General features: G+C 44.0%; 1 protein-coding gene across 4 annotated transcripts in view; it reads left to right on the top strand.

Annotated features, from left to right (window-relative positions):
• Positions 1-19,817, top strand: part of TSPAN12 (tetraspanin 12) — a 90,529-nt gene that overhangs the window by 55,768 nt on the left and 14,944 nt on the right. For all 4 annotated transcript variants that reach the window (XM_079994384.1, XM_079994386.1, XM_079994385.1 and 1 more), the window contains one exon: positions 10,889-10,963. In XM_079994384.1, the coding sequence (XP_079850510.1) occupies positions 10,889-10,963 (75 nt within the window). The remainder of the gene's footprint in view (positions 1-10,888; positions 10,964-19,817) is intronic.

The raw sequence follows: 19,817 nt of genomic DNA, 5'->3' as shown, positions 1-19,817 counted from the left end.
CAGATAAGCACTGGAAGGCTCTCACTGCACAGCCAAACGATTTGTATTTTAACATTTGCTTAACACAGTCATGCATGGTGCAATGAATCTATAAACTGGCTTGTCCCTCTCTACGTAGGCCAAACCAAAATGTGTAAGATCTTGGTTTAACAATGATTAAGTTCCTTTATGACTGAATAAAGTTGTGCAGATAGAACCAAACAGGTTGTGGCAGCTGATAAGATTCCCAGATTTGGTAGCAGAAGATGAATAGCTGGCATTCATGACCTGTAGGTGAACTGGCGTTTCATGCCATTTTAACTCCTAGAATACATCTCCCTCCCCATCACTTTCTAATATGGATGCAACTTTTTCAGTTTGTCCATTAACACTCCCACACACAGACCGTGGGTTTGGCCCTTTGAAGTAGCTCATACATCAAAAGTACAAATAAGTCATAGGAGCTGGAAATAAGTGGTTGCAGACTCTCCAAGTGCCCCTGTTTTCCAGTGACAGTCTTGAATTTACAGAAGCGTTCTAGGTTTCTGATTTGATCCTGGACTGCCCCACTTTTCCTTAGGACATCTCTATTTTCATTGGAAAAATGTTGGCGAGTATGGAGTTATCCAACCCCTGAGCCAAGGAGATAAGTAACTGTAGGGAAGGTTTTTTAAAAAAGGTTTATTGTTTTGTTATCGTTTGATATGTATTGGGGGCCGCCCAGAGTGTCTGGGACAACCCAGTCAGAAGGGTGGGGTAGTAGTAGTAGTAGTAGTAGTAATAATAATAATAATAATATTGAATAGGACGTCCCTATTTTCTTTGGAGAAATGTTGGAGGGTATGTGGTTGCAGTCTGAAGGCATCAGTGCTGAGTTCTGCATGTATTGTGGGAAGACTTTTCTCTTCTGAAAGAACCCACACAACATCATCCACATAAGAGGAATTTTCTTGATGCTCAAACCTGTGCCTCTAAATTGCCCTTTGAGATGAGCCTCCCTGTGCTGGCTCTTCTGGGGTGAGCCTCCTCTTTTTCCTCCTCCCATATGATACAAGAGTCCATATAATGTCCATCAGTTGCACAAGCAAACAAATGGAGTTCGCTACCAAAAGCAACAACTGTACTTTGCTTTGTTGCTAAGGCTTCTTCTTCTTCTTCTTCTTCTTCTTCTTCTTCTTCTTCTTCTTCTTCTTCTTCTTCTTCCCAGTTACTTCTCTCAATAGCTTCAGCCTTTAATCTCTCCTTTCCACTTCCAAGGCCTTCCCCATGCCTCTTACTTGAGGCTTCAGAAGGACTGTGAGCGTTGTTTTTGTCTTTTTGGCATAATAACACAGACCTGAAAGTTGCAGGTCCTTTTCAGTCATGTACGTTCAAGAGGCTTCCTCCATAATTGCAAGAACTTGAAAGGCCACTTTCTCATAATGAAAATGAGTTTCACAAGATTTCAACCCTGGTCTCTTAAAACTAGAGCTCAGTTGCCATCGAATGTAGCTGATTGGCCGGAGTCTGGGGCAATCAGAAGCACCACTTAACATGCTATTGTAACTTATGATATTCACAGCTGCAAGATGTAATGTTGACTGGTTCCTTAGACGGCCTTTAAAGGGGGATTATACAAATTCAATAGTTGCTAGTCATGGGGGTGGGGTGGGGCTAAATGGAGCCTTGTGATTCAGCGACAATATGTCTCTAAATACCAACTGCTAAGGAGCAACAACAGCAGAGAGTGATTGCCTTCGTGGATTTCCCTGAGGTGGCTGTATTGCCATTGTGTAAAGCCCTGATCCATCAGGGCTGTTATGTTTGCAGCATGTGATCTAGTCATCCAGGTAAGTAAAGGTAAAGGTACCCCTGCCCGTACGGGCCAGTCTTGACAGACTCTGGGGTTGGTGCGCCCATCTCACTCAAGAGGCCGGGGGCCAGCGCTGTCCGGAGACACTTCCGGGTCACGTGGCCAGCGTGACATCGCTGCTCTGGCGAGCCAGAGCCGCACACGGAAACGCCGTTTACCTTCCCGCTGGTAAGCGGTCCCTATTTATCTACTTGCACCCGGAGGTGCTTTCGAACTTGCACCCGGAGGTGCTTTAACCCACAGCGCCACCTGCGTCCCTAGGTCATCCAGGTAGCTCTTAGTTAAATGGCAGAATTGTGTGATAGTTTGCTGTGGGTGACTGTCAGATATGACACTCACAAGCTATAGGCCATCCTGTTGATGGGGATCATCCATGGATCTGCATCGCATCACATGGGCCAGCCATGGGTGGTGCTGGCCTTTAATAATAATAATAATAATAATAATAATAATAATAATAATACCATGCCCATCTGACTGGGTTGCCCCATCTACTCTGGGTGGCTCCCAGCAAATATAAAAGCATAATAAACATTTAAAACTTCTCTATACAAGGCTGCCTTCAGATGTCTTCTAAAAGTCAGATACAGTGGTACCTCGGTTTAAGAACAGCCCAGTTTAAGAACGGTTTGGTTTACAAACTCTGCAAAACCAGAAATAGTGTCTTGGTTTGAGAACTTTACCTCGGTCTAAGAACGGAATCGAACAGTGGAAGGGCACCAGCGGCAGGAGGCCTCATTAGGGAAAGCGCGCCTTGGTTTAAGAGCAGTTTCTGTTTAAGAATGGTTTTCTGGAACGGATTAAGTTCGTAAACTGAGGTACCACTGTAGTTATTTGTTTCCTTGACATCTGATGGGATGGCATTCCACAGGGCGGGCGCCACTACTGAGAAGGCCCTTTGTCTGGTTCCCTGTAACTTCACTTCTTGCCCTGAGGGAACTGCCAGAAGGGCCTCAGAGCTGGATCTTAGTGTCCGGGCTGAACGATGGGGCTGGAGATGCTCCTTCAGGAAAAGAAGAACCACATCATTTTGACTCCTAGCACTACAGTTTCTCACACGTTGCCTTCTAGCAGAGGAAGTGAGGCAGAACCTCTTCCCCCTAATATTTACCTTAATCTCCTGGAGTGCTTTGGCCACCTACACTTTGGGGTTTAGGTATGTAGGGGAGTTGGTGCCCGGCATGAAGGAATGCAGTCGCCACCTAAGTACAAAATTAAGAGTCCACCAGCTGCTCCATTACCTTGTACAAATATTGACACTGGACTTTGATCATTTGCTAAATGGGAGTGTTTCAATATATCACTCAATAGCCAATCAGTATGAGCAGGAAAAAATATAAACAACTGACAGAGGTTTAGCGTTAAGGTCTGCAGAGAACCAGGCGTGACAGAGGCTGGGATTCATCCACGCTGGATTACTGGCTTTTCATCAGCTTTTTTTGTATTTTGGGGTGGTCAGCGCTGAATGTTTTGGCAAGGAGAGTATGCGCAATCCTCTTTTTTGAATTGCTTTCAAAATGTATAGCAGCAGCACTTTAAATACTTATATGGTTCCTTTTGCTTTCTTTGCAATCGCGTTCTGCAAAGTCCCACATCGCAGGAGGTGTTTAACACTTCGGCTCAGAATAAAGCATGTAGTTCTAGTGTATGGCTAGAAAGTCTGCACATTCAGTTTTCAGATATATTTTCCCCCGTTTGCTGCCTCTTCTATCTAGCTTTAAAAACACTGAAAAATCTATGAGGGAAAAAGACGCATAAGGGGCATTTTGTTATCTTGCTTTCAGACCAAAATTGAACAATTGAAGGTTTTTAACAAGTTTAATAGCAGCCAGCTAGTTTCACACTGCTGTAAGTATGATACTGGCTCAGTGCTTCTATTACCCTAGCCATAGTTAAGTGTAAACTATGGTTTGTTGCAATGCCTGTGTTTTAAAGAAACATAGTTTGCTGAACCAAGTCTTGCCTCAGAAAAGCATGGATAGAGAAACACAAGCAACCCTGCTGTGTGACAGCGGAACAGACTTCCACAAGAGGTGGTGGACTCTCCTTCCTTGGAGATTTAAAAGCAGAGGTTGGACGGCCATCTGTCCATAGCTGTCAATGTTTCCCTTTTTTTAAGGGAAATTCCCTTATTTTGAATAGGATTCGGGATCTCTTCCAACCTTACAGTTGTGTGATACTGTGTTTCTGTGGTTTCCTCAGCGCTAATGCAACGCTAAACCGTGGCTTTTTAAAAAGCCTGGCAAACTTTTCCTTCAGATGAGTTTAGAGCCTTTCTTGTCCTTTGAGCCCTTCTGAGAGCTGTTTATTCAAGCAGTCTTGCTTTTCCTCTGTTATCAGATGTGCAAGGAGCCTGCCCCTTCCTTCAGTTACCCTTTCTCTCCCCAACCCTCTGCTGGGGTAGCAAGTCCCAGAAATGCTGCCTTTTCCTTCCTCCCATGCTGAGGCCTAAGTTGTTGTGGACAATCTTGTCCACAGCCTAGCAGACCTCTTTGTTTTCCCCCTGTTACTTCTTCTCCATCCTTGCTCTCTGTCAGGCTTCAGGGAATCAACTTCCTCCCCCCCCCCTTTGGCAGTAGATAAGCAGAACAAAGGAAAGGAGTCTTTTTACCAGTTAAAAGCTTTAATGACCACAGCAAGAGAACAAAGAATCCATTTTCTAGGAATGGTGGTGCTCCCAATTAAGGGTTTCACCCACTTCCTCCCTAGTCACTCACGTCACTAGTCACTACTGCGTCTTGTACCCTGAGCTCGTAAACACTGTGCTTTCTGTTCAGCTCTTCTTGACCTTGGGCTGAGCGGATGAATGCTTTCCAGAGACAGTGAATCTGTTATCCCTCTCTCTCCCAGTGTTACTTCTCCTAGCTGTCCCCCTTCCAGTATTTCCCAGCTTCTGCCTTCTGAACTATGCCCCTCTGCAAACTACTGTTCCAAATCTATACTGTCCTCCTGCTCCTGGGGAGGTTCAGTATCCTGATCAGGAGCAGAGGGAGGGGGAGGTTCCTACCATTTCTCCTCAGTGCAGACCTTCTCAGCACGGTCCCTGACATCCCCTCCCTAAATGTGCTGCAGGGCACACCTTTATCCAGGTTGAGCACTCTTCCTTCTCCTCCCCCAGGGCTGCCTTGCCTGGCTTCTTCTGGTTTTTTGACTCCTGCCAGCAGCTGCCTATCAGGCTGACAGCTTGGGCAGGGAGCTGATGGTGCCAGCTGCTCCTGACACTCTTTTGCTGTTTAATCACGTTGGCTCCCAGACTCATTTCTTCTAATAAAGATAGCCCTGTGCTTAACTGTTGCTCACAATAGCAATGCACTTGAATACAGAAATTTCAATGATCAGGATCTCCTGAGAGTTGCAGGGGCCACAGGAAGGCCTGGGATGTGTCTGGAGGGGTGGGGTGGGCTTCCCGTGGAATATCGGAGGAAACTGAGTGAAGACAGCTTGTCCGTGAGCCCTCTAGCAACTTTTCCACAGGTGGGGCTATACTGAGAGGCTATGCTCTAGAGCAGCGCTTCCCAAACTTGGACTACAACTCCCATCGTCCCTAGCTAGCAGGACCAGTGGTTAGGGATGATGGGATTTGTAGTCCAAAAACAGCTGGAGACCCGGGTTTGGTCTACAGCATTCATGACATACCTGTGGCTTTCCGGATGTGGATGTGGTTAGACTTCAGCTCCCATTATCTCTGATCATTGGCAATGCCGGCTGATGGGAACTGGAGTCCAAGAACCAACTGATGAGCTGTAGGTTCCTCACCCAAACCCCAGAGCCATGCTACCTTCCATGTACTAGGTTCATCGTACCCACTAGGTTCTTCTCCAAGGTTCTTCCAATATTGACAATTGAGGTGACATAAGAAGTACAGTTGTTAGACGGTTTATGTGGCAAAGTTTCTAGTTCACCAGGAACGTGCTTCCTAGAAGGTCATATTTGACTTCCAAATGCACCAGTAGGTTTCTTTGCTCAAGAGAATTCCACATGGCATTCTCAAAATGCTGCATCAAGGCAACCTAATGGATCAGCCTAATGGAGGAGTATCTGCTTGTTCCTGTCAATGCTGCATATTCCTACTCTTACAGAAAGGGTGAGCAATTCGTGACACAACTTCCATACTTACTGACCATTGGACTACAGGTTTCTTTGCTTTGCTTTTAAGCTGTGGCGGTCCCCCCTCCGCAGGGCTCTCCCCCTCTAACCTTGAGGATTATTTGCCAAGATGCCAAATAATGGGAGGATAGCACGACACTATCTTGACATCCATGTATTTCTATATCTAGGGGCCCTGTTGCATGCATGGGACCATGGTTTCCTCACCATCAACCGCAAGATCTCACTTTGCTCAGGAAAACTCAACTTTCCTCTCATTCACTTTCTGTTCGAACCATCTGAAATGATGTTTCATTTGTATTTGATCGTGTGGGAATAAACTGATAAACACATGGCATTTATTATGTGGTAATGTGGAGAAGGAATGAAGTCTGCATTGAAAACACACACATACACAACCCAAAAAGAATAGTGCCACATTCAGGGGAAACCTGAGAAAATTAACACACTCCGCAGAACATTTGGGGCTTTAAAAAACCCAACTATTTAGCAGTATTGTGAATCTTCACACCCCATGTACTGGCAAACAATAAGGGGGATCATCTAGTTTCATCCTGATTTCCCTGAAGTCAACAGCTACATTTCAATTTGCTTGACCTAAGTCCACCCTTTTGCTTTGATCATATCTGTCATGAAGAGGATTTATTTTTAAAGACCTAACGACATTCATTCCATTTCTAAAATAGTTTGTCTTCCCAGCTGAGGAAACGCCCTTTTATTGGCATGCAAATGGGAAAAGCTGAGTTTCATCACTCCGGGATTTTGATAAGGGTAGCCGAAAAGAAGTGTGCCCTGAGGAATTCATTTCCCATTATTTGGGATGCTGTTCCCGGATTTAATCAGAGTTTTAAAAGAGCAGCTTCCAGAGTGATCTTTGGGCTGCCTCTCATCACGCTTCGTTGGGTTGTAACTATGATCTGAGCAGCAGAAGCCATCGGTTACAAAGGCAGGAACTTTTCTTGGCTCTCACCTTCTCCTTTTGAGTTCCCTTTGCAAATTGAGTGTTCTGCTGGGGGCATGAGATGCTTCCGAGGGTACAGGCCGATGTCTGGATTGCTTGTTTCTCGGAAGAAAACTGGTAGCCAGTGGGAAATGCTGCACTTTCTCGTAACATTTATTGTCGTTTATATGTATATATATATTCGTACACTGTGTGGATGTGTTCTACACAAGCTAGCGGTAAATAAATTTTCATATAAATAGAATAAAATAAAAGATTAACAGTTTCAGAATAACAAAGTGTTTTGTAGAGACAAAAAGTAATACAATGATTCCTAGAAATAACAATAATAGCTGTTATAATCGTTTGATTTCTATACCGCTTGCGTGACAAAATGGCATCTGAGCGGTTTACAAGTATAAATTTAGTTATAAAATCCATACATAAACCCCTGTAATGTGAGAGTGGCTGATCTATTCTTGACATTCTCCCAGGCACCAACCAATCTTCTTTCTTTCTTGAGCCAGAATCTCCCACCTACAATCTCACCTGTTGTTTCTGGGAAGTGTGTTTTGACTGCTTGTTGCAAACATTGTGTCGATTCCTTGCTTGCTGTAGATCAGTGTTTTGCAACTTTGCGTTTTCAGCTGTTTTTGGACTACAATTCCCATCATCCCTGACCACTGGTCCTGCTAGCTAGGGATGATGGGAGTTGTAGTTCAAAAACAGCTGGAGACCCAAGTTAGGGAAACACTGCTGTAGAGGCACAAAATACAGTGGTACCTCGGGTTGCATACGCTTCAGGTTACATATGCTTCAGGTTACAGACAGGTTACAGAAATAGTGCTTCAGGTTAAGAACTTTGCTTCAGGATGAGAACAGAAATCGTGCTCTGGCGGCACGGCAGCAGCAGGAGGCCCCATTAGCTAAAGTGGTGTTTCAGGTTAAGAACAGTTTCAGGTTAAGAATGGACCTCCGGAACGAATTAAGTACTTAACCCGAGGTACCACTGTAATGCATTGTACACATTCCATTTTATCTTCTCCTCCCCCCCAGTCTTTTTAACTGTACTTAAAAGCTATTTGCGTTAAAAGCTATTCAGAAACTTTCTGAAAACCTGTTGTAAGGCAGAAAGCCATTTACACACACACACACACACACACACACACACACACACACACACACACAGTGTTGCTTCAGCTGTGAAACATTTAATGGCATTCAGAAAAAAAGGAAATGTTGGAATTAAACCAATATATTGACTGCAGAAGAAGTGGCTGAACGGTTGCATGTGTAGCATTTTCTATTTCCACGCCCGGCATTCCTTGCACCATTACCTGAAACATGATGGCAGTCGATCCGTACGACACACTGTATGCATGTTCGTTATTTATTAGAGCGGTGAAAGGGAATAAATTAATAACAGTGGAAGATGCATCCTGACAAATGATTAATTGGTTTTCTAGCAACGTCGTAACTTTGACAGAAGAGAGAAAATAGGAAACACTTTCGCAAAGGGAAAGACCCATAAAATGCTTTTTTTAGAACAACAACAACATTTCCCAAGAGCAACGTTTTCCCCACTTCTTTACTGTAAATAACCTGCACATTCTCTCTCAGGGTTGGGGAAACTGCCCAAAGGCACATTTTCTTATAGGCGACTTTCTGAAAGCCGTAAGGCAGTGATGGGGCAGAGCAACAGGTGAGACTTACCTTTGTAAAGTCACATGTTTCCTATATACAGCCACCTCTCTTTTTTTAAAAAATAAATAAATTGGTTTTTCAAATTAAAATTTTACAGAGATATATCAAACATAAATCATAAAGACAAGATTCCAAGGAATCTCTTGGACTTCCATCCTCCCCTTTGTGGGTCCTATTATTAATTTCCTCCTGCATCTTTTATGATGATACAAATCTTTTACATCTTCATTGTGTCCAGAATTCACCCTTAACCTACAAGTGATATTCTAATCCTACTAACGATTTTAACCGTTTACAATGGTTATAAATTTCCCCCTTCCTTATTAAAATTTTGGTCTTTCTGATTTCTGATTCTTCCGGTCATTTAAGCCCTTTCAGCGTAGTCCATCAACTTCATCTGCCATTCTTCTCTGGCAGGAACTTTATCATCTTTCCATCTCTGGGCCAATAACATCTGTGCAGCTGTGGTTGCATACATAGTATTTTCTGCTCCCTTGGGATTTCGGCACCCAGCCACCTCATCCAGGGGTCAGCAAACTTTTTCAACAGGGGGCTGGTCCTCTGTCCCTCAGGCCTTGTGGGGGGCCGGATTATATTTGGGGGGGGGAATGAATGAATGAATTCCTATGCTCCACAAATAACCCAGAGATGCATTTTAAATAAAAGGACACATTCTACTCATGTAAAAAACACGCTGATTCCTGGACTGTCCACGGGCCGGATTTAGAAGGCGATTGGGCTGGATCCGTCCCCCGGGCCTTAGTTTGCCTACCCATGTCATAAACCTATACAGCCAAAAGAGTAGCATTATCACTGTTCAATGATGCATTGACTCGAGGAGGGCACAGAACATGACCTTTGATGGATGCAATCTGAGGATAGGGGTTGTGGCCTGGGAAGAATCCCAAGGGGACCCAAGTAGGGCACATTTGGCGTCTGTTCCTGAGGTTCCTCACCTCATTCTACCCCCTCTGCAACCATTTCTCAGAAACTTGAGTTCCCTGAACCAGGTCTGCCACTGACCAAAGTAGCCGCCTATTCTGTGAAATACCTCAGACCATTTTAGCAAGCTGTACTCTTGTTTGGTGATGAGCTGCAGTGCAGTTGGAGGTGGAGCAGTGTGGAGGCTTAATGGAAGGATGGGCCCAAAGCCGCTGCTGCCATAGCGACTGTGAATGGCTGTGCCACTTGCAAAGTGTGTTTCCTTGACCCCTTGTTCAAAGGGGGCATGTGTGACTGGCTAAATCATTCATAGGGCTGCAGCCTGAATACGAGAGATTCCTTCTTGTTGTTGGTCCCTGGTCGTTCTGACGCCAATAACAAATTTGTATGTGTTTGAATTTCAGTAACAAATAAGAAAGCAATCCTTCTCTCCCTCTGTCATGCACAAACATCTCCTGTTAATAAGCCCTAAGACAAGAAATGCTTGATTCATGCCCATCTTCCAATTAAAGCTTGCCGACTGAAATCTCCTGGTGCTATGACTGAACCGGAAGGTGCCAGGAATTATTTCTTCTATATCCACCCTATAAGTCAATGTGGTTACCAGACCACAAAGGTTGCATTTTTAAACACCTTTTTTAAACAACTGATATAGCTGTGGATCAGCACTCACTTTAACTATTTGCTTACTGGGTGACCTTAAATAAGACCCACTGCCTATGATAGCGACCAAATAGCTTTCTGTAGGTTTCCTGAAAGGACACATGGGAAACCCTTCGAACGCTCAGATGTGCTGTATATATGCCAAACTGTGGTTGCTACCAATAATATTCCTCCTAGTGTGTCGTTCGTCACGTCAGTGCGATTTGTGGGGTAGTGGCTAGAGTAGCAAGCCTTTTTTTTTTTTTTGCAGAAATAACAGTATGGTAAACCAGCTTTGATTTACTACATGGTAAATAACTGCCTTGTAACTTGATCCTAAAATTATTACTTGGAATTGAACAGTCACTGATTATGTAACCTGCTATGATAGCACCAGCTGCCTGTTCTGAATTCCTCTTACCCTGAATTCTTGAAAACTACCCTCAGGGCAAAAACTACCCTCTATGAGCAGCTTTTGTCTAATTGTTTATTATCACAGCAGTTGGCTTGCATCCATCCCATTGATTAAGTGGGCTTGGAACATCTCGCTTTGCACGGGTCTGGGAGGTAGGTTAACTATACCAAAACAACCGTTATATGCGTTTGGTTAAGAAGCCAAAATTATTTAGGATTTTTAGAACACAAAAATTGTGTTTTAAAACAAGAAGTTATTTCTCCCTACTAGACTAGTTACAATTTAACTCCTGTTTTGTGTTTTGCAGTATTTTGGAAGTTTGCTTGTTATATTCTGCATTGAACTGGCCTGCGGTGTTTGGACCTACGAGCAGGAAATTGCGGTGAGTGGGTAATGTACAGCGTTCAAATATTTTGATTGGAAAAAAATACAGCCGTACCTTGGTTTTCAAACAGCTTAGTTCTCGAAAGTTTTGGCTCTCGAACACTGCAAACCCAGAAGTGAGTGTTCTGGTTTGTGAACTATTTTTGGAAGCCGAACGTCCGATAGGGCTTCCGCGGCTTCCAATTGGCTGCAGGAGCTTTCTGCAGCCAATCAGAAGCTGCACTTTGGTTTCCGAATGTTTTGGAAGTCGAACGGACTTCCGGAATGAATTCCATTTGAGAACCAACTACAATCCCTTCTCTCTAATTTATGCTGCCATTCTAAGCATGTTTATTTGGAAACAAAGCCTATGGAAATCAATTGAATGTTTGACATGCAATCCTGTACCGTTCTACTCAGAAGTAAGTGCTGTTGAGTTAAATGGAGCTTACTTTCAGGTAAGTGGGTGTCCAATGGCAGCCTTGGGATTCTCTTGCTTAGTGTTAGTGACGTGCGAATCTTAAACCCACCAACTAGGCTGTAAGTCCAGTATATCTCACTGGAATTCTCAGTAAATGTGTTTTTTATCTATTTTGAAGCATTCTAATTTGTATTATTGTGTAAAGTGGAATGTCAGAAAACACTTCTGCCATGTCCTTGATGAATAACCATAGATACCCCACATATGGAGACAGGTGGCAGAATTTTTAAAATTTATTACGCTGTGCATGTTTAGAGGCGTTTTTCATTATTATTTTGGGTGTTCTACAGGAAGGAATCCTAGCAGTGAAAACAGGATGTGGGGGCCAAGTATGAGCTCAGATTAATCCTTGAATAGCAGTTTTAACAGCAGGTGCTTTTGTATGTGAAAGATCAGCTGTCCTTTCGGAAATGCAGTTGATTCTAAAACGTGCTTAATATGAACATAATCGGGGGTTTTTTGGAAACCTAGCTCTCTATGTCTTGCATTATACCGAGGCAAATTTTCATTGAGAAAAAATTAGCCTCACCAAAGGATTATAGGGATGGCGACCCATGCAATCAGAATTTGCAGTGAGAATGGACAAATTAACTCGCCACGTAAAAGCGACTCTCAGCACAACCCCCTTGCAAGTCTACTCACTGAGCTTAATAAGACTTAAGGGACGCGGGTGGCGTTAAACCACTGAGCCTCTTGGGCTTGCTGATTGGAAGGTCGGTGGTTCGAATCTCCGTGATGGGGTGAGCTCCTATTGCTCTGTCCTAGCTCCTGCCAACCTAGCAGTTCAAAAGCAAGCCAGTGTAAGTAGATAAATAGGTACCACTGCAGTAGGAAGGTAAATGGCATTTCAGTGCGCTCTGGCTTCCGTCACGGTGTTCTATTGTGGCAGAAGTGGTTTAGTCATGCTGGCCACATGACCCGGAAAGCTGTCTGTGGACAAATGCTGGCTCCCTCGGCCTGAAAGCGAGATAAGCGCTACAACCCCATAGTTGCCTTTGACTGGACTTAACCATCCAGGGGTCATTTACCTTTTTTTTTTTTACCTTAATAAGACTTACCCTCAAGTAAGTGTGTACAGGATTGCAGTCTCAGATTCTACCCATATTAAAGGCTTCCTTTTGATCACATGTTGCCCACATAAGCAGTAAAGTGCAAACACAGAATCACCTGAGAGTTACAAATTATTTCATATTAATCCCGAAAATTAGTTTTGGATGTGCAGGCACTGTCGTGTGAGGATGTTTTGCTTTTATTTGTATTTCTTTGAGTTGGGGAAATGGCACCCATTTGTAACATATTTTCAAAAAATGGGGAAACTATTTCTGTGTATGTGTGTGTGTGTGGAGAGGGAGAGACTGCATTCTTCATTTCCTTTTGAGGAGGTTGCATATTGAAATTCTGTGTTACATGACCAGGCACTAGTCCCTGATTCAGATAAATGTAGCTGTTCTTTTGAAACCCATTGAAATAAATGAAACAGGTCAGTCTTGACTTGTTTGAAAGCTTTGTTGCTTTCAACAAGGTACGCACAGCAGTTCCGTACAGGTTTGCTCCCCATTGGGTGTATTCATTGGATTGTTAGGATTGCTGTCTTAGTCACAGCTGGATCGGGCCCACAATATATTCCATCCATTAAATGCCATGTGCTGGAAAAAGTCTAGCGACTGTTTCTTAAGTTGCTCGTGGTCTGTGGAAAACTCGCATCATTTCTAAAACAGCAATTATTCATATGAGCTTTTGCCTTGAGGTGGCATCCTTTTCAAGCTAGAGGTGTTGTTCTTGCATGGGGAAATAGTTTAATCACCAAGGAGAAAAGAAGCTGGCATGTTATTCGGCTAACTGTTAAATTCTCCCATCTTATATTCCGTCTGGTACATATTTATGAAGAGAGTGACAAGTTTTTTCACACAGCTGCCAAAATATAACCGCGGCAGTGGCCTTTTCAACAGCAGCAAGTGTATTAGAAATTACAGCGCTGTGGCGTTGGCTGTTTTCTTTCTCTTTTTAAATAAAAAGAGAGAGTTCATTTGGTATTTGTACAGCACTGGGACCAAAGGAATTTCTGGCAGATCTCGCGTCTGAAAATGCATGCTAACAGTTTTCATTAGAATTCATTCCCTTGCTGTACAGATTTCCAGCGAGAGGCGACTATTCCGAATACAACTACAGTTTCTAAAAATAAAATAAAAAATAGATTACTTTGTTGAAATGTCAGAATAAAAATGGAAATGTAACTGCATGCTTCCTTCATCCGCTGAGTGTTTCCCCCCTTCCCCTGAGATTGTGAGGAAGGAAGAGTTTTTGGGAGCTCAGGAATAATGCTTCTTGACAGGCGCTGCCTGAGGGTTGGACTTGAAGGAGACGTCATACCAGCGCAGAGGCATTGGGGGACGATTCCTCCACTGTGCCCCAGTCTCTCGGCAGGCCCCCATGTGGAAGATGCTGCTTTTTCTACGTACCTTTGTCACCACTTGCATGTTTAGAGAGGGCAGGTGAACAGGCAGCAACAGTGCAGACAGAGGAAAAGACACAAGAAACATTGGGTCAGTGGTGGCCCACCCTGCGTGGCTGTAGGTCTTGGTGGTCAAGGCTGTGTTGATTTTGCAGAGTCCTGAGCACAGCGGAATGATGAGCAGTACGTGCCACATACTCTACATTATTTTACTTTATTTACACTTCAATGCTAAGAGCTTACAAACAAGCATCTTGCTTCTGCAAGGAGCAGAGAGGCATCCTCTCCCTCTGAAGCACGGAGAGAACAGTGAAAAACAGGAAACCAGTGTACGTCACATCCAGTCTCCTTTCCCGTGAGAAACTCCAACAGCAACTCTGAGTGTGGAATGTAAACATTGCCTCGTGACAAGCACTTCGCTGCACAGTGAAGAGAGCAGAAACCAACAGGCTGACCCCTGCTGGGGGCTGTACACATGGGTCTGTCGGTTTTCCTTTATCTTAAAGTGGTCAATAATGCTACTCAGGAACCAGGTTGGTTTCAGAGGTGCATGTTTGCAGTTTGACCTACTTAGTTGCATACCTGTGGTTTCTCGACTTTTTGCCTAATTAAAAGGGGAGTTACTTTCTGCACCGGGTGCAGGAAAGGATATGGATGTTAGAATTCCTGCTCCATGATTGCAGTCATGGGATTCTTGTCTTTCACATGACGGTGTATGTTTTGACTCCACAAAGTGGGAAGTGACGGAGACAGAATGTTTGTGTTACTGTGTCCCATGAAGTGGGACTATTGTCCTTTGTTCTTTTTCTCTTTGCTGTCTGATGCTAGAGAGAGAGGGAGCCATGTTGCAGTGCCCCGTGTGTGTTTATATGTAAATAAAGTAGATTAGCCAAAATGCTGAGCTGCTGAGTTCTTTTACGCAAGCTGCGAAGACTCTGCGGATCCCTAAGTGTGCTGATGTCTGTTGGCATCGGTCACTGTGATATTTGGGCAGAAGAAAGCTTTTGAAGCTCCTGAACGAACGACCAGGAGGCAGAGAACATGCCAGTTGGGCATCTGTCTCTACCAGGCTCCTACTCAAGTGTAGGATGAGCTCCTGACAAGGATAGGATAATTGGTTAATTCAAACTGTATTTAGTTTGATTAAATGTCTTGTAATCTGCTGGTGAGGATGAGTGATGGCTTGTAGCGTTTGGCTGTTACGTTTTCGAAAATAAAACTAATAAAAGATATTGGAGACAGCTTTTTATTTCTACACTCTATTCGCTGCACACACTCTGTGTTAATGAAGAAGTTCAGCAGGGTCATGTTGTCTGCTGTATAAGGAACTGTGGCGAAGATCACTGGGATTAAGTTCCTCATTCTCTCTTCTGGCATCCACACTCCTGTGATGCAGCTATATCTAGAGCAGTGTTTCCCAACCTTGGGCCTCCAGCTGTTTTTGGACTACAACTCCCATCATCCCTAGCTAGCAAGACCAGTGGTCAGGGATGATGGGAATTGTAGTTCAAAAACAGCTGGAGGCCCAAGGTTGGGAAACACTGATCTAGAGGTCTGAGTCCAGTCCGAGGTCGAGGGCCCGGTATGGAGGCTGTCCGTCAAAGGTGATGCGGGGTCCAAGGCAGGGAGTCAGGTGAGGTCAGGAACTCTGGCAGGAGAGCAGGACAGGGTGCAGGCAGGAACAGGCTACCAACAATGTTGCTCCCGCAACTTGGGACTTGGGCTGGCGCTTTTATCTGCCCCGAGGCATAGGGCAGCCCCGGTCCACAGGTGACTCGCCTCTCCTGGCCTGGAGGCGAGCACTCCTCCTGCAGGAACTTAGTTCCCTCCGCCTCTCTGCCCTGAGCCTCTGAAGCTCAGGAGAGGCTGAAGGGTTACCAGACCCAGAGGCAACCTCCTCTTCCCCTGAAGGGGGCTGAGAGTGGAGCACCTGCAGGCAATGGGTCCTCCATCCCCTCAGAAGCCAGAGCAGACTCAGCTGATGCCTGCACCTGAGGATCCAGCACAGGTGAGGACCCTTCAGGCTCAGGCCCCAGCCCCAGCTCAGCTGGTTCTGGAGGCGGGGACTCCTGTGCAGGCTGGGATTCCTCAGGTTCAGCCTCTGAGTCCGAATCCCAGGCCATCACAGTTTGTTTATTACAAAGGGCACTAGAAATTAGTTGTGTGAGTCTGCTACATAACAACTATGAAGGATTTGATATTTAATTTGTCTTTACCTGTACACTCTATCCTTCCTGCAAGGAGTTTATCCTATTTTATCCTCTGTTCTCAGCACAAAGACTCTGCTTCTGGTTTGGCAGAGAACTGTTCACTAGACCTGTTCGCTCAACCTGCCATGTTCAGTGAATTAATGTATTGGTGGTCGAATCACCTGGCTTCCCAGTGCCACATGTTGCTCCTGGTTACCGACAGGTAGGGGAGCGAGGCAGCCAGGAGCTTGGTGTGGTCATAGCAGAAGCAGCATTGGATTAGCTCTGCCTGCACCTTGTTGAGATCCCCGCTGCCTTGCACCCCTCACCCCGTAACCAGGAGCAAGGCATGTTGTTGGGAAGCCAGCTAAGCGATGCCAACCTGCCCTTGCCATCGCAGCAGCCTCTGCTGCATAACTTGCTGTGCAAATTTCTCTGCTGCTTATATCATTCTTGCTGGGCAAGAACGGGACATCTAAGAAAGAAAGAAACTAAGTTCAGCATTCTTTAACAGTGAACTCTTAAATTTATCCAAATTTCCAGCTTTGATCGGGGAATAATATTTATATTATATTATATTATATTATATTATATTATATTATATTATATATATTTATTGTAAATATAATAATATTTATTTCCCAGTGTTTCCCAAGCAATAGCTCTCCTTTAGTTTCCAACACAAGTTTTCACTTTTAGGTCACCAGTGAGTTCCCTGCTTTTGTCTTTGGGCTACCCCTAAACCATGAATTGCTTTGAATGCTATCAATTCACAAAAATATTCCTTCTCACCTTCACTCCATTTACATCATAATCAGTTTAAAACCGAGAGCAGAAGCTTTCAGATTTTTCTTCCAGCACATGTGTGAAGAGGACTAGGGAACATGTGAAGTTTGCTGTGGCTTGTTCTCGTAAGCAGGAAGCCATGCTTTCCCATTAGGTGTGAACTCAGCAAATCTCTTTCGTTTTTAGGGCAGGAATGTCTAACCAGTGGCCTTTCATATGTTGCTGAACTACAACTCCCATCAGCTCCAGCCAGCATGACCAAGGAAGACTGGAGTTGTAGTTCAGGGTCACAGTTAGATGTTGTGAGAGACATATAACCTGGAACAAGTGTCCTTTCACTCACTATCGTTGCTATTCATAACAATACTAAGATAAACTCATTTCTTTTAGTACCACTTATGCAGCTCGGAGCATCTCTCAGGAGTTGCGGCTCATGAAGACTAAGCAACAGAAAGGGCAAAGAACAATCTGAGCTGTGCCCCATTTTGGTTTCAACTTCGCATAAAACTATGAGAGCGCCCGAAGCAGTGTCAGAGGTCCAGTCAGTGCTGGTGCTTGTACATTGGTCATTGCTGCATTTGAAGTCTCACTTGACACTTTTCTGGCATGTATCTGCCGTGAGAATATTTGCATCGAGGATCTGATTTCTGTTATGATAGTTCTCACAACCAGAAGTGTGTCTGGTGTGTCTAATGTCTTCCATAAGACTGAGAAACCACAAACTGGTGCTTAGCTTCCTCGAAGCAGAGTTTTAGGCCTGGAAGCTATTAGAAAAATGACAATAAACATGATTTTAAAATTCAGGCTGCTTGCTGAGAGCATGCTTGATTAGAAATTGACACAATCGTGCACATTGATTCTTCAGCGTTCCTTATACACCCCTAAGAATTAAACCATTTTCTCAGAAATATTATAGACACCTGCTTTTATCTTGATGCACATTTATACAAGACATAGGGAAATGATTTTGTTCTGGAAGGTACATCTGGAGACCAAGGGATGCAGAGAAATGTACATTTTCTCATTCATGATTTGAATGACAGTTCAACAGAAGAACGTCGGCCTACGAATGTGACAATCTCTCTTATTTAATCACAACATTTGTGCTATTTTGCCCGAGATTTCAAGATTTGGGTGTCTTGTAGATGCCCAGACAATTTTTGTGATCCCCATAAACACTTAAGATAGAGATTTTAATTCTAAGCCCCTCTTATTCCAAGTTCCTGTATGTTAATATTGACAAAGACTGGAAGGGAGTTGAGCTGGCCAATTAACTCCATCAGAGGCTGTGACAAAAATAATAATTCAGGTAATACAGCCGCCAGTGCTGCCTGCATTTTAACGGTAGTTTCCATAGTTGTCATTTGATGTTTGGCTCTATGTCATGGCATGACATTTCATTTTCAGGTTATAATTAATATTTATTAGAAGTGTGACAGTGTCCAATTTCACCCATTTTGTAGAGTAACTCGTGGCGGAATGAATGAACATCCCGTGTATGTTTCTGTTCACTAAACCACAGATATCATGAGGTGGGGGAACATTAGAAGGGCATGTTACAAAAAATCTGAAAATGTAAAGAGTGATATTGCTTGCTCTCCTCTTTTTGTGGGGGAGGGAAGTCATTTCTGAGCCTGTCATACGAGTTGTCCTCTCATTTACAAATTTTTGTCCACAACCACAAAGACACCATACTGGTACAAAAGTCACAGTTGGCCCTTGTCAACATGAATGGCTGGAAATTTATTAATACCAGTTCTCACCTGATGCGTTGAAACAAATCACTGTCACCTGGCCTGGTTATGGTCCTTATTTTCTCTTTTGCTGCCTTGCATTTTGCGATGGTAGTCGGCTTACCATTTGCATTTTGCTTTTGTAATTTTTATACTTTAATGCCTGGAAGCCACTTTGGTTTCAGCTTTGTTTGATGGAGATAAGTGAAAAGTATATCATTAAACTAACTCAACTAAACCCAGGGTAGGGGAAAATACCAAGTCGGAAGGTGCAATGATGATTTGCTATAAGCTTTGAAAAAGCTTTCTTTACCTAAGCTAGCAGTGACTTCCTCTTGACTGAAGGGACGCAGGTGGCGCTGTAGTCTAAACCACTGAGCCTCTTGGGTTTGCCAATCAAAAAGTCGGCGGTTGGAATCCCCATGACAGGGTGAGCTCCCGTTGCTCAGTCCCAGCTCCTGCCAACCTAGCATTTCGAAAGCACACCAGTGCAAGTAGATAAATAGGTACCCCTGAGGTGGGGAGGTAAACGACGTTTCTGTGCGCTCTGGTTTCTGCCACAGTGTCCCATTGCACCAGAAGCAGTTTAGTCATGCTGGCCACATGACCCGGAAAGCTGTCTGTGGACAAACGCCGACTCCCTCAACCTGAAAGCGAGATGAGTGCCGTAACCCCAGTCTCCTTTGACTGGACTTAACCATCCAGGGGTCCTTTACTGAAAGGCTGAATGCTTATTGTGCTAAAAGAACGGGAAACAGCTGATATTACCTTGAATCAGATTTAAATAGAACCAAGTTCAGCTGGTATCATTTTAAATTGCGTTTAAGAATGGATTCCATAGTATTGTCATTCACACTCCAGCATGTACCAGTCTGGAAGCGTTATTTCAGGATGTAGGCCCCCGTCTTGAGTCACACCACCTGTTTTCATGAGAGGATTTAGTGCTTTTTTTACACGATAAACCTCCTGCTCTATAATAGTTGCTTAGTTTTACGAGGAGCCATTATCACTAGTTTGCTTTTGCAAAATGCTTTCCCGTTAGCTCGCTACCTAATAAGGACAGGCAGGGCAAGGATGCCAAGTGATAAAACCCATAAAAACCTGAAGATACCTGCAGATTATCGCACACTAAAGTGGGAGGTATATCACTTGAGGAGCTGCAAGAGAAATTTCTCTGCCTGGCCACCCCCTTAACATTCAGCCAACTAGGAAAAAAGCTGTAATAGTTTTGT

The sequence above is a fragment of the Podarcis cretensis genome (assembly GCF_951804945.1).
Source record: "Podarcis cretensis genome assembly, chromosome: 10".
NCBI lineage: Eukaryota > Metazoa > Chordata > Lepidosauria > Squamata > Lacertidae > Podarcis > Podarcis cretensis.
The sequence above is the reverse complement of the archived record's forward strand: the minus strand, read 5'-3'. Positions and strand labels throughout refer to the sequence as shown.